Here is a 12,527-nt window from a genome sequence, read left to right on the forward strand (position 1 = left end):
AATGGACAAGCATCTTGGATTGTGGAAGTCATTAAAAATAATGTTTCCTTCATTGAAAGGGTTTACTATCAGTGTAATTGTAGGATTTAAAAAAAATTTTTTTAGATTTATTTATTTTTGTGTCTGAGTATTTTCCCTGCATGTGTGTCCACACACACTGTGCCCTCAGAAGTCAGAAGAGGACATTGGATCTCCTGAAACTGGAGTTATGGATGGTTATAAACCTCTGTGTCAATGCTGGGACCTGACCCTGGGTCCTTTATAATAGCAGCCAGCACTTCTGACCACTGAACCATATCTCCAGCTCCTCATCTGTAAAATATTTGAATGAAAAATTCTTTGGCATTTTTTCTTTGCAATCCACTTTTTTCCCTGTCTTTCTCCCTGTGGTCTTTTTATTTTCTACACATGTGGATTGTTTCCAAACTAGGAATGTTTATGGAGTCTAGGAGTAGTTTATAGGTAAACCAAAATGGTTTTTTAATGTCTGCTCATTTATTTTGTGTCTGTGTGTGGATACATTTTTGCTAGGGCATGTGATTGCCATGATATGTATGTAGAGGTCAGAGAACAACTTGGGGAAGTCAGTGTTTTCCTTCCATCATGCAGGTCCTGGGGATTGAACCTGAATTGTCAGGCTTTCTCAAATTGTCAACCTCCTTTACCTGTTGAGCCATCTTGTTGGCCCACAAAGCAATTTAAAAAAAATTCCATACCAAAGAAATTAATATAAAGTTTATAAGTAGACTCATGCACATTGAAAATGTTGATAATTTCAGTTACTTTGTATTTTTCAGGATTCTCAGCCGTAATCCTCTCACAATTGTTGAAGATCCCTACTTTTTTAAATTGCCAGCAGTAAAATATCTGTAAGTATTGTGATGATAATCTTATGGTTCATGAGATGATTCCTGTCCTTCTTACTGATTTTCACTGGAGAGTATTTTTCTCATTTCTTATTAATTCTTTGATAATATCATACACTGTGTTTCGACCATATTCATCCCTTTCTCAACTCTTCCAAATCCACACCCCTTCCCTACCCACCCAGCTTTGTGTTCTTATACTTTTGTTTGTGTGGCTTTCCAATGGAGCATGGTCAGCCTGTCTGGGGCCACACTCTTAAAGCAGGCCTCCCCTTTCCAGTTGCTATCAGTTGCCAATAGCCCCTTAGCTAATGGCATCATTTCATGTCCTCTCTTTGTCTGGCTTGTGTTTATGCGGGTCTCATACATACATGCTGTCACAACTGCCATGATAGGTCTGGAAAACACTGCTGCCTTGTAGTCATCCACAGCATCGGGCTCTTACAATCTTTTTGCCCTCTCTTCCAGTGACTCCTGAGCTTTAAGAGAGAGGTGTGATGTAAAATGTCCCATTTAGAGCTGAGTATTCTGCAGTCTCTTATTCTCTAACAATGACCTCTGTGGGTCTCTGTGTTAAATGCCATCTATTCCAAAAAGAACCTTCTCTACTAAGGGTTGAGGGATGCATTACTCTAGGGATTTAAAGATAAGTCATTAGAATTTCATTTAGTACTATGTCCTTTAGCAGAGTGATAATAGTGGGTTTACCTCTAGGGCCTATGACCTCTATATACATAGATTCATGCCTCAATAATGTGCCAGGTAGGGGTTTTAGCTTGTGGAGCAGATCTTAAATTCATCAGAAAATGGTTGTTTATTCTTACGTTGTGCCAGTATTAATCAGTGAGCATGCTTTGCCCAGCCACTTACTATTTTAGCTTGCAGGGTTCATGGTTGAGTAGGATTGATGATTACTTTCTCCTCTGGTATTGTGCATAGCACCCTCCAACACTATTAAAGCTAGCCAGTAAATATGAAACTTCCAGTTGAGTACCAATTTTATTTCTCCATATTCTGTGGCTCAAGTATGTGATACCTTCTACAGTGAGGTAATATCATCAAGTTATGGAAGATAACCAAGAGCATTAGCAATAACCTATAATATTTGGAAATCTATGGGACCTCAGAGGCCAAAACAAGTAACCCATTCCCAATAATTTATTTGTTAGCCTGTGGTGTCTCATAAGGAAATTGTTTCCTTATTATAGGTTACTCCACTTAAACTGTGTGTTAGGATTTCTGTTGCTGTGAAGAGACACTATGACCACAGCAACTCTTATAAAGGAAAACATTTAATTGGGGCTGGCTTACAGTTTCAGAAGTTTAGTCCATTATCCTCATGGTGGGACATGGCGGTATGTAGGCAGACATGGTGCTGGAGAAGTAGCTGAGAATTCTAGATCTTGACCCACAAGTAGCAGGGAGAGATTGCCACACTGGGCATGGCTTGAACATATATGAGACCTCAAAGCCTACCTCCACAGTGACATACTTCTTCCAACAAGGCCACATCTACTCCAACAAGGCCATACCTCTTAATAGTGATGTCCCTTATAGGCCAGGCATTCAAACACATGAGTCTGTGGGGGCCAAACCTATTCAAACCACCTCTCCTTCTCTCTCCCTCCCTCCCTCTCCCTCCCCCCTCCCTCCCCCTCCCTCTCCTTCCCCCCTCCCCCTCCCTCTCCTTCCCCCCTCCCCCTCCCTCCTCTCCCCCCCCTCTCTCTGTGAGATATCTTCTGTAGTGGTAGAAGTTTCCAGACAACTTTTTCAAAAGGTCTTTAGTGTTATTCCTTTCTGTATTCTGTCTTGCCCATCAAAGAGTATTTTGTCTTAAGGATGAAAAAGTCACAGTTTCAGTTTTAACTTGATTATTTAAAAATGCTATTAAAGGGCTGGAGAGATGGTTCAGTAGTTAAGAAGAGTATATGCTACTTTTGCAGAGAACCTAAGTTTTGATTCCTAGCTCCCAAGCTGGCTGATCATAACTGCCTTTGTTTCCAGCTTTGGAAGAATCTGATGCTTCTGGCCTTCATAGATACCTGTACTCACAGATTCCCACACACGGATCCATGTACACATAATTTAAAATAAAATTAATCCTTTCAAATGTTATTAACAAAGAAAATGATGAAGAAAGTATAAATAAAGACATTCAGCCTGGGGAAAGACCAGTATTAAAGATCATAGAGAGATATGCGACATGGACAACGCTGGTCTCAGCAGTTGAGATCTTTTGCAGCTCTATTGTGAGTACTAGCATTTGAATCCTAACACCCACGTGGGTAGCTCACAACACACTTTGACTGCAGCCCTAAGAGATCCAGTCCTCTTTTCTGGCTTCTATGGCACCCACACACATTCACGTGCATCTGCTTAGGCACACAGATACATATACACACAGAATAAGTCAAGAGAAAGAGTATATCATTGTTTCAGAAAGCAAAGAAGCATAAGTGTATACTATTTTTTAAAAAGAACAGGAAATAGAAAGTAGTAGTTATGTGATCAATGCAATATGAAAATGAGAAGTAAGAAGACAGAATTCTATTCAGTGCCATCTCGTTAAGTGGATGGTGTAAGTGGTAGCCTTAGATATGGTAAGCTCTATAGAAGTTTATCTCTGACGGGCTTACTTACTCCTGAGCCAGATAGCTTCATAGGAAAGCCAGGGTTTAAGTAACCACATGTGACGAAAATGGTTCCTCATGAAATCTGGCTTTCTCCTTCAGAGACCTGGGAACAACCCAAGTGCAACTGACGACGCTTGAAAACATCCTCATGATGACTCTGCAGTTGGAACATCTGTAAGGTTCATTTTCTTAGAATAATTTCACCTAGCTCTTTTTCAAGTTTGTTTTATGCTAGTTTTTTATTTTATTAATTTCTTGTCAAGATAATTAGAGAAAGTTTTCATGCAATTAAGTTCCAGTACAGAGTTTGATGTATTTGCATAGCTGGCTAGCCACTGCCACAGAGCTTAGGTAACTGCACTCTGTCGCCCCCAAGAGGCCCATCATGGGCAGTGAGGTGGCTCAGTGCACAGCACTGTGAACGCCTGGTAACATGAATTTAGTTCCTAGAAACTACATTAAAGTGGAGGGAGAGAGCTAACTCGACAAGGATGTCCTCTTACCTCCACGTGAGTGTTCAAATGCACACACGCACACATGCAGTAATAAAAGTTCAAAGGTCCCTCATTTGCCTTTTCAGTCAGTCACTCCTTTCATCCTTGAACCTATAGTTTACCTTTTCCAGCACATCTCATAAATGATATCCCATAGTGTGTGGCCATTTGGATCTTTCTTCTCTCATTGAGTGTGGTCTTTAACATATCTCATCAGCAGTGTATGGCAGTTGGTCCATTCACCTCGTCTTTATTTTTCAGTTGTTTTTTTTTTTAAAGCATTTACCTGGATTAGGGGTGTAGCTCAGTTAGTAGAATGTTTGCCTAGCATGTATGATGCCATGGGTTTGATATAAACCAGGCAGGGTGGTGAATACCTGTCCTCCCCAGCACTCACAGAGTGTAAGCAGGAGAATAAAAGATTAAGGTATCTTTGGCTACATAGATAGTTCCTGGCTAGCCTGAGATACATATGAGACCCTGTCTCAACAACAATAAAAAGTTGTCTTCCTACTAGCTGATACCTAGTAATGTTTATGTTCTTATAATCTAATTTGCATTTGTTTAATAACCGGTGCTGTGGAGTGTGTGGTTATACCCAGGTATGTTTTAGTGGTGTGTATTTACACCTGTATCCATATCTGAATTGGATGTTTTTGTTCTTGTTGAGCTGTGGTTTTGGGTTGTCTTTGAGACAGTCTCTTTTATGTAGCCCAGGTTGCCCTTGAACTTGCTGCTGTCCTCCTGCCTTAGCCTCCTGAATTCTGGCTTTGCAGACTTTGGCCACCATACCCAGTTTCTTACCAAGGATCTCTTTTTCTCTATTTACTTTGTGTGCATATATTTGTGTGTGTGAATGTGTGTGGTGAGTACATGCCATGGCACACATGTGAAGATCTAAGGACAACTTCCAAATGTCTCCTTCCACCATATGGCTTCTGAGTATTGCAAATGCCAATACCCACTGAGCCAACTTGCTGAGTTATTTGCTTTCCGTACTCTGCATACAAGTCCTTTCTCCCAGATATGTGTTTAGTCAGTATCTTCTCTCTGGTTGTGGCTGATGTTTTCACTAATAAAATATCTTCTGAAGAGCACATGTTTTTAAATTTTTATGTATGATGAACTCTAGCAGTGTTTCTTCTATAGCATGTGCTTTTTTTGGTGACTTACATAAGAAATCTTTGAGTTACCCATTGTTGGAACTGTAGCACAGGTGGGTAAGAATGGCATGGAGGTAATAGTCTGAAGGGTACCAGCCTGGAAGTCTTGCAGAGGGGGACCAAGTAGTCAGGGTTTGCTGCAGCAGCAAGCATTGCCCCGCCCCCTCTTTTCAGCTGTACTCTGGCCCCTGCTGCAAAGAAACAGGCAGTGGCTACCAGCCTGGCATGGTCTCTGCCTGCCACATTTTCCTCTTGGGCAAGGTAGCACAAGTTCCCTCATGGCTGTCTGGTTCTAGAAACAAAAACTCTCAAGAGGCAGGCGACAGTTTTGCAGATGAGGTTTCTGAAGATTGAGTAGAAGCTACTCAAGATTCAAATGGCAGATAAGCTCATGGCCAGGTGATGCACAGTGCATGCCTTCTCCAGCCTGACAGGAACCATGTAGCAGCTTCAAGACCCTTTTCCAGATGCCTGTAGACTTTACCCAGAAGAATTACTGCTGTGAAGCAGCTTCAGGTGAAATGTGCTCACAGAGAAATGCAGGTTTTCTGAGGAAGATCAGAAGGACCTGGAGCAGAAGTGTCAACACTGTGGCAGCCTCTATTGATAAGAAACGGGACTTCATCCTGGTGATGCCCAAGATGAACACCAAGAGGAACTACAGGCAGGGAAGAAAGCAAGAGCAGGAAAGGAATCAGCAATAATAGAATCCCACTGCATCCCAAAGGACTTATGACATTAGCACTGTCCACCTCTAAAGATATGGACAGTGAGTCAGTGCAGGAATATGGTGACCCAACCTGAAACACTAGTGGCTGTTTATATTAAAGTGACATTTTGGACTTTAAACGCCCTGTCTTTTTTGTTAGAGCTGCACTTTGAACCCACAAACTATTTTACCAGTCCCCTCAGGACAAAAACGTGTGCTGCAGTCAGAGCCAAGACAATGGCTGACCCCTTTTCCTTTGGATACTCTGAAATCATGTACTATCACAGGTATATAACTGACTCGAAAAAAAGGAACAAAATGTTATAATAAAATCACTAAGAAAAAAAGCGTAAGGGTAATGAAGGCTTTTAGGTGCCAGTCTTAAAGCCTTCTTTTAGGATTCTGTAAGACAAATTGCTAAACAGTATTAATAAAAAACCCAGAGCCAGATATTGGGGTAAAAACTGATGTTAAGTTGTCCTGAGCAGTTTGTAGTCCAAAGCTGATCTTTGGGTGGTGTTTGTCAGTTTAGTGGTGTTACTACAATCCAGGTGGATTTGTTGTTGTGGGACCCCATCATCTTCTTAGAGACCTCAACTGTTACTGCCAGGAATGGTCATGGATCACTGCAGAAAACTTAAACTTTTTTAAATGTCATATACAGCAGATCTCTGAGAGGTTAAAGGACCATAATTTCTTAAGTACAAGCAGAGTACACAAACTTAATTCCTAGTTACCTGCTTCAGACTCAAGGCCGAAATCACCTACAGGAAGTTACATGAAGCCTGTTTCTAGAATTAATGCTCTATGTGACTTGTTTGTTTGTTTGTTTGTTTGTTTTTTGAGACTGGGATTCTCTGTGTAGTTTTGGTGCCTGTCCTGGATCTTGCTCTGTAGACCAGGCTGGCCTTGAACTCACAAAGATATGCCTGGCTGTGCCTCCTGAGTGCTGAGATTAAAGGCATGGGGATGTGCAGGAGAAAGCGGCATGGCAGGAAGTGAGGGCAAGGGCCTCCTGAATGACAGCCAGCAGCTGCCTCAGGATCAGATATCAGAGTAAAAACCTGATGGGTCAGAGAAGTGGTGAAGAAGCGACCATTGACCTGCTCTCTTTCTCTCCTTTCTCAGTCCAAAAGGTATGCAAATCTTTCTAAGCTCCCTCCTTCTAAGCCCTGTGTCTACTACTTCCTGTGGCTCTCTCTATATCCTGGGTCCTCCAAAACCTCTATAACTAGTTCTGGTCAGCTAGTAGCTAGCTCCACCCTCTGATTCAAGGTAAACTTTATTGTCAGTCTCAGAAGAGTCAGAGTAAGTTCAAAATAGCCCACAACAAACTGGGTGGTGGTGGTGGTGGTGGTGGTGGTGGTGGTGGTGCACACCTTTAATCCCAGCACTCGGGAGGCAGAGCCAGGCGGATCTCTCTGAGTTCAAGGCCAGCCTGGTCTACAGAGCAAGATCCAGGACAGGCACCAAAAATACACAGAGAAATCCTGTCTCCAAAAAACAAAAAACAAACAAACAAAAAATCCCCCAACACATGGTCTTACTATGTAGCCATGGCTGTCTTAGATCTCGCTATAAAGACTAGACTGGCTTCAAATTCACAGAGATCCACCTCCCTCTGCCACCAGAATGCTGGGGGTAAAGGTGTGTGATTTACTTGCTTTTTTGCATATTAAGTTTTTTACTCCAAACATTGTAAATTTTAGTTTGGGGGTATTATAGATTTTGTTATTCCCATAAATGTGCTCCCAGGTGCTGTGGGATGGTCTGTATGTCAAGTTGCTCTGATTGGTCAATAAATAAAACACCAGTGGCCAGTGGCTAGGCAGGAAGTATAGGCGGGACTAACAGGAGAAATGAAAGAACAGGAAGGCAGAAGCAGTCACTGCCAGCCACCACCACGACAATCAGCATGTGAAGACACTGGTAAGCCAAGAGCCATGTGGCAAGGTATAGATTTATGGAAATGGATTAATTTAAGCTATAAGAACAGTTAGCCAGAAGCCTGCCACGGCCATACAGTTTGTAAGCAATTTAAGTCTCTGTGTTTACTTGGTCGTGTCTGAGCGACTGTGGGACTGGCGGGTGACAGAGATTTGTCCTGACTGTGGGCAAGGCAGGAAAACTCTAGCTACACCCAGGTATGGCTATAGTTACTCAAAAGGACCTCACCGTTTTGATTCTATCTTTGAAGATTTGTGAGGTGGGAATATGAAGTAACCTTTAGAGCTGCTGATTTATAACTCCCAAGACACATTCTAAGTGCCCTGTGGCCATCAGTCATCAGTTCCCCTTCCTGGTATGTGTGAGTGCCCTGTGGCCATCTGTCATTTGCGTGTGTGAACAGAGAGGATTTATAACGACATACCAGACTAAATTATTTTTCTTTATAACCCAACTGGCAGTTCTTTTCCTGACTGTCAGCGGTTTCTTCGAACACATGCAGCACTCAGTGCTTTGCTGAATACCTGAGCTGTCTCCCTTCCTGGTTCTGTTTTTTCTCTGTGTGCCTCTTACCTTATGATACTCTGTCCTGTGAACTGTCGCCACTTTGATTTTCTTGGTTTCTCAGCTCTGGTTCTGTCTGTCATCAAATAATCTACTGTTGGTTACTTTGTGTTTCCTTCCTGGCAACAGAAAATTTTCCAGAGTAGTAAGTTAGTGTGCAGTCAGCTTTTCACTGTGGCAAAATACCCGAGAAAGACAACTAAATAGAAGGAAAGTTTCCTGAGTCCCAAGTTTCAGAGATTTTAGTCCATGGTCACTACATTTTATCACTGTAGACATGTTGGACACAGAGTCTTCTGACTCTTGCCCTATGCAGGGTTAACAGTCATCCTCTGGACAGCAGTCCTCAAAACAGTTCACGCATATAAAGCTAGATTATTTCCAAATGGAGAAGTTCGTCATTGTGGTAGGGATACACACAGAAATTTTCTAATGGGACTATAATAGCTTCTTTTTGTCTGTTTGTTTGTTTTTGTTTTTCAAGACAGGGTTTCTCTGTGTAGTTTTGGTGCCTGTCCTGGATCTCGCTCTGTAGACCAGGCTAGCCTCGAACTCACAGAGATCCGTCTGGCTCTGCCTCCCAAGTGCTGGGATTAAAGGTGTGCACCACCACTGCCGGCGATAATAGCTTCTTAAGGACCCCCCAGAAGTACTAGAATTGAAACAATGATTAATCAGACCACGCCTTGATCAGAACTGCTGAGTTATGCATAGTCCCTTCCTCTCCCCCACCTAGATCTACCGCTCATGTCAGTTCTTGGAGATGAACTTGTTATCACAAGGCTCTTTTAGTGTTTGTTGTCTCCAATGTAGCCACATTAAATAAGCTCTCTTTGCTTTTTACCACCCCCCCCCCAAATAAAACAAAAACAAAATAGCACCCTGGTTTTGTTTGGTTTTCAGTATTTGTTTTATGGTCTTGAGTGAGGGAGGTTGAGTCCATTCACTTCATTTTGGCCGTAAGTCAATAATATCCTTTACATCTTTTGTTTTGATTCAAGATCAATTATATGGCAGGTGTTACCTCTCATGTTTTTGGTTTTGAATCAAAGACATTTAACTCCTTTTTCATGAGCCATGAATTGGCATTCCAGTCTAGATTTGTCTGTTTCCTTGTGAGTAATTCAGGTCAGATATCTGTACTGCCTTCTTGATGGGACTTAAAGTGACCTGTCATGCTGAGTTTGATCACATGTAAAGGGGAATGTTGAAGATCTTCAAATTACTGTTTTTATATGTTGTAATTTGAGACTGGCTAAGGCACTTAGGAGGCAGGAGTTCATGGATCTCTATGAGTGTGAGGCCAGCAGGGTCTATATATCAAGTTTCAGGACAGCCAGTGCTACATAGAGAGACCTTGTCTCAAAAAACAAACACAGGAAGAGAAGGGAGAAGAGACAGGAAGGAAGGAGGAAGAATGAAGCTGTGGAACTCCTGAGACCTTAAAGGCCCTGCTCTCAAACACCTTTCACCCGACTGTGTTAATAACCTTTTTGGAACTAGTTATTACTTGGTAGCTGCAAAATTTTCTTCCACATCAGTTAGCTAGTGTTTTCTCCAAGACCTACCCTGCTTTTCTTTTTGAGCATCATTAGGAGTTCAGATTCTCTTTACATCATATTATTTATTATCCCTCCTTTGTTCTCACTTTCTCTTTGGGTCTCCCAAGCGTGTGTGTGTGTGTGTGTGTGTGTGTGTGTGTGTGTGTGTGTGTGTGTGTGTGTGTGTGTGTGTGTGTGTGTGTGTGTGTGTGTGAGTGAGATCAAATCCAGGTCCTTGTACTGCTGCACAAACACCATACCAAAGAGCTGCACCACAGCCCATATTCATTGGAACACAAAAATAATCCAGATTTGGTCAGAGTGATCCATGCTGCCAGTTAACTGTAAAGTATGGGTTAAAGTAGGCTATTTTAGGCCTTGTGTAATCTCGAATATTCTAATAACAGGAATAGGGAAAAGTATCCCTAGGTTGGAGGCTTGCCCAGGCCCTTCTTCCTGTTCATGACCAACCGAGTGAGACTTGAGCTGGGAGGAGAGGCTTCTTCCTCCCACGTCACCTAGTTCTGTTCCCGTCACCTTTGCTTTAGGCACAAACCCACCCTGACACTCGCCCTTCTTTGAGCACCTCTGTCCTCCTCCATGATTATTTTCAATTTCAGAGAGCAGTAATTTGCCTTTGAGTCCCCACCCAACTGCCCACGCCACGTGCCTCAAGAACTCCTTCCTCTCCAACCCTGTGGTGGCCTTGGCCTGCCTCTTCTGCACCTCAGTAAGGCTTTTCCAGTAAACCAATGTTCTGTCTTCCTGTTTATAGGATCTTGCCTAAACACATGGTCTGCTGCCTCTGCAAATATAAAACTGATATTGAGATTGTCTGCAAGACAGTCAAACTGCATTGTCATAGTGGATGTCTGATAAACACCACACATTGTCGTGAGTCTCTTCCTGATAAATGTTTCTAATTTTATGCCTTAGTTTTTAACTAGTTATGAAAAGTATTAACTGAAAATAATTGCTTATTTTTATTCATTCATCTATAACTTCTTTGCTGAAAGTTGGGCTCTCAGCTAATACTGCATGATTGAAAAACAGAACTGTTCCATTTGCAGAAAGAGCAAGAGAAAGGAGTGAATGGGGGAGGGATAACATAAAGGACCACAGACTCTGCACGATGCTGTCTGCCTGGTACCTTGCTTCCCATGATCACATAGGCATGTAGTGCACTGCACTCTGTACACTGCCTTTGTGGACATCAGTCTCAAATGACTCCTGCCTTTTGGACATCTCTAGATGGATTGTGTTTAGTTTCCTTTTGTAATTTTATAAATGATACATTTTTATTTAGAATCTGAGAGCTTCTATTCTATATGACCAGTGAGTGCTGCCTCACTCCGATAATGGAGCAAAGAGCTCTTCCATGTCCACACTGACCAATTCTCTACTTGCTTTTAACCTCAGGCCTTTCTATAACCAGATCATTCAGGTAATTTTCAGTGTTTTTCTAAACTGAATGTGGTGGCATGTGGCAGTAATCCCAGCAATTTAGGAGGCTGAAGTAAGATGAACTAAATTCAAGACCAGACTAAGCTATTGAATGAGAACCTATCTCATTTTTTTTTTAATTTTGAAAGGGAACCAGGATTTAGCTCCAAGGAATAGCTTGTGCTCAGCCCTAAAATAATTTTCTATATATTAGTTTGTTAGCATTAACTTCATCCTGAAATATGACAGCTTTCTTGTCTTAATAACTTGAATGCATGTCTTTAGCCTTGGTCGGGGGAAGATAAATAGAATTAGCATTTGACTGTCTATATAAATAAGATGTTACTTATTTTTAATTAAAAAAAAGTTTTAACCAATTACATTATTCTCTTCTTCCCCAGAAATGGCAAGCATTTCCCTTCGTTTACACATCAGAACTGTCAACTGCTGTCACCTCATGCTTGAGTTATCTCTCCCTAATTCTAGGCTGTCCACAGACCCACATTTTTCCTTTCACCACTCCCTTGGGCCCTTGCTACCACCCAAAATCCTCTTAATTCTCCTGGGAAAGAAACACAGCTACATAGTGGTCCACTTGACCTTCATACTACCAGAAGCTTTGATTTGTTCCCATAAGGAGCTAGAATAATGAGCAATGAATGAGAATAGGCCTCAGACAAGAATAGCTCTGACCTTGGACATTTTATGACTTTGAGTAATATTTATCCAGAAATTGCTGTTGTTCTATAAATGGATTGTACATAAGGATAAACCTAGAACATTAAACATGTCTTCACCTATACTTTATAACCCCCTCCCCTCAAATATAAGGGAAGAACCAGGAAGATACACAGAAAGGATGCTTTTGTTCCAGGAGCTAGAATACATGGCAACAGAGCCTACAGGAAGAAATTGGTGGGTAGGTAGAGAAGAACATTCATCCAGATGTGAATGAGAGGCAGCTGCTTTAGCATTTCTGCCCTTACTCCCCTCAAAGGATGTCTGTCAATCATCGTGGTCAGCTGTGGAATGTGTCAACACAGGGCACATTGAAAAGATGGAAAGAGGAAGCCTAATGGGCCTCTGGACTCTGAGGCAGGATGATGTGAATGTGTAGGAACCTAAGGAGGTTCTCTGCAGGTCAGTCAGACTTGCAGAGAGGCTGGC

General features: G+C 41.9%; 1 protein-coding gene across 8 annotated transcripts in view; it reads left to right on the top strand.

The window, feature by feature from the left end:
* LOC114702267 (leucine-rich repeat-containing protein 37A3-like) overlaps positions 1-12,527 on the top strand; it is a 52,614-nt gene that overhangs the window by 31,596 nt on the left and 8,491 nt on the right. For 7 of the 8 annotated variants that reach the window (XM_037201574.1, XM_037201572.1, XM_028882662.2 and 4 more), the window contains 3 exons: positions 798-869; positions 3,599-3,673; positions 10,693-10,811. In XM_037201574.1, the coding sequence (XP_037057469.1) occupies positions 798-869; positions 3,599-3,673; positions 10,693-10,811 (266 nt within the window). Of the gene's footprint in view, positions 1-797; positions 870-3,598; positions 3,674-10,692; positions 10,812-11,336; positions 12,206-12,527 lie in introns of those variants that run through there. The other variant, XM_037201573.1, reaches the window with a different exon arrangement.

The sequence above is a fragment of the Peromyscus leucopus genome, chromosome 8b (genome assembly GCF_004664715.2).
Source record: "Peromyscus leucopus breed LL Stock chromosome 8b, UCI_PerLeu_2.1, whole genome shotgun sequence".
NCBI lineage: Eukaryota > Metazoa > Chordata > Mammalia > Rodentia > Cricetidae > Peromyscus > Peromyscus leucopus.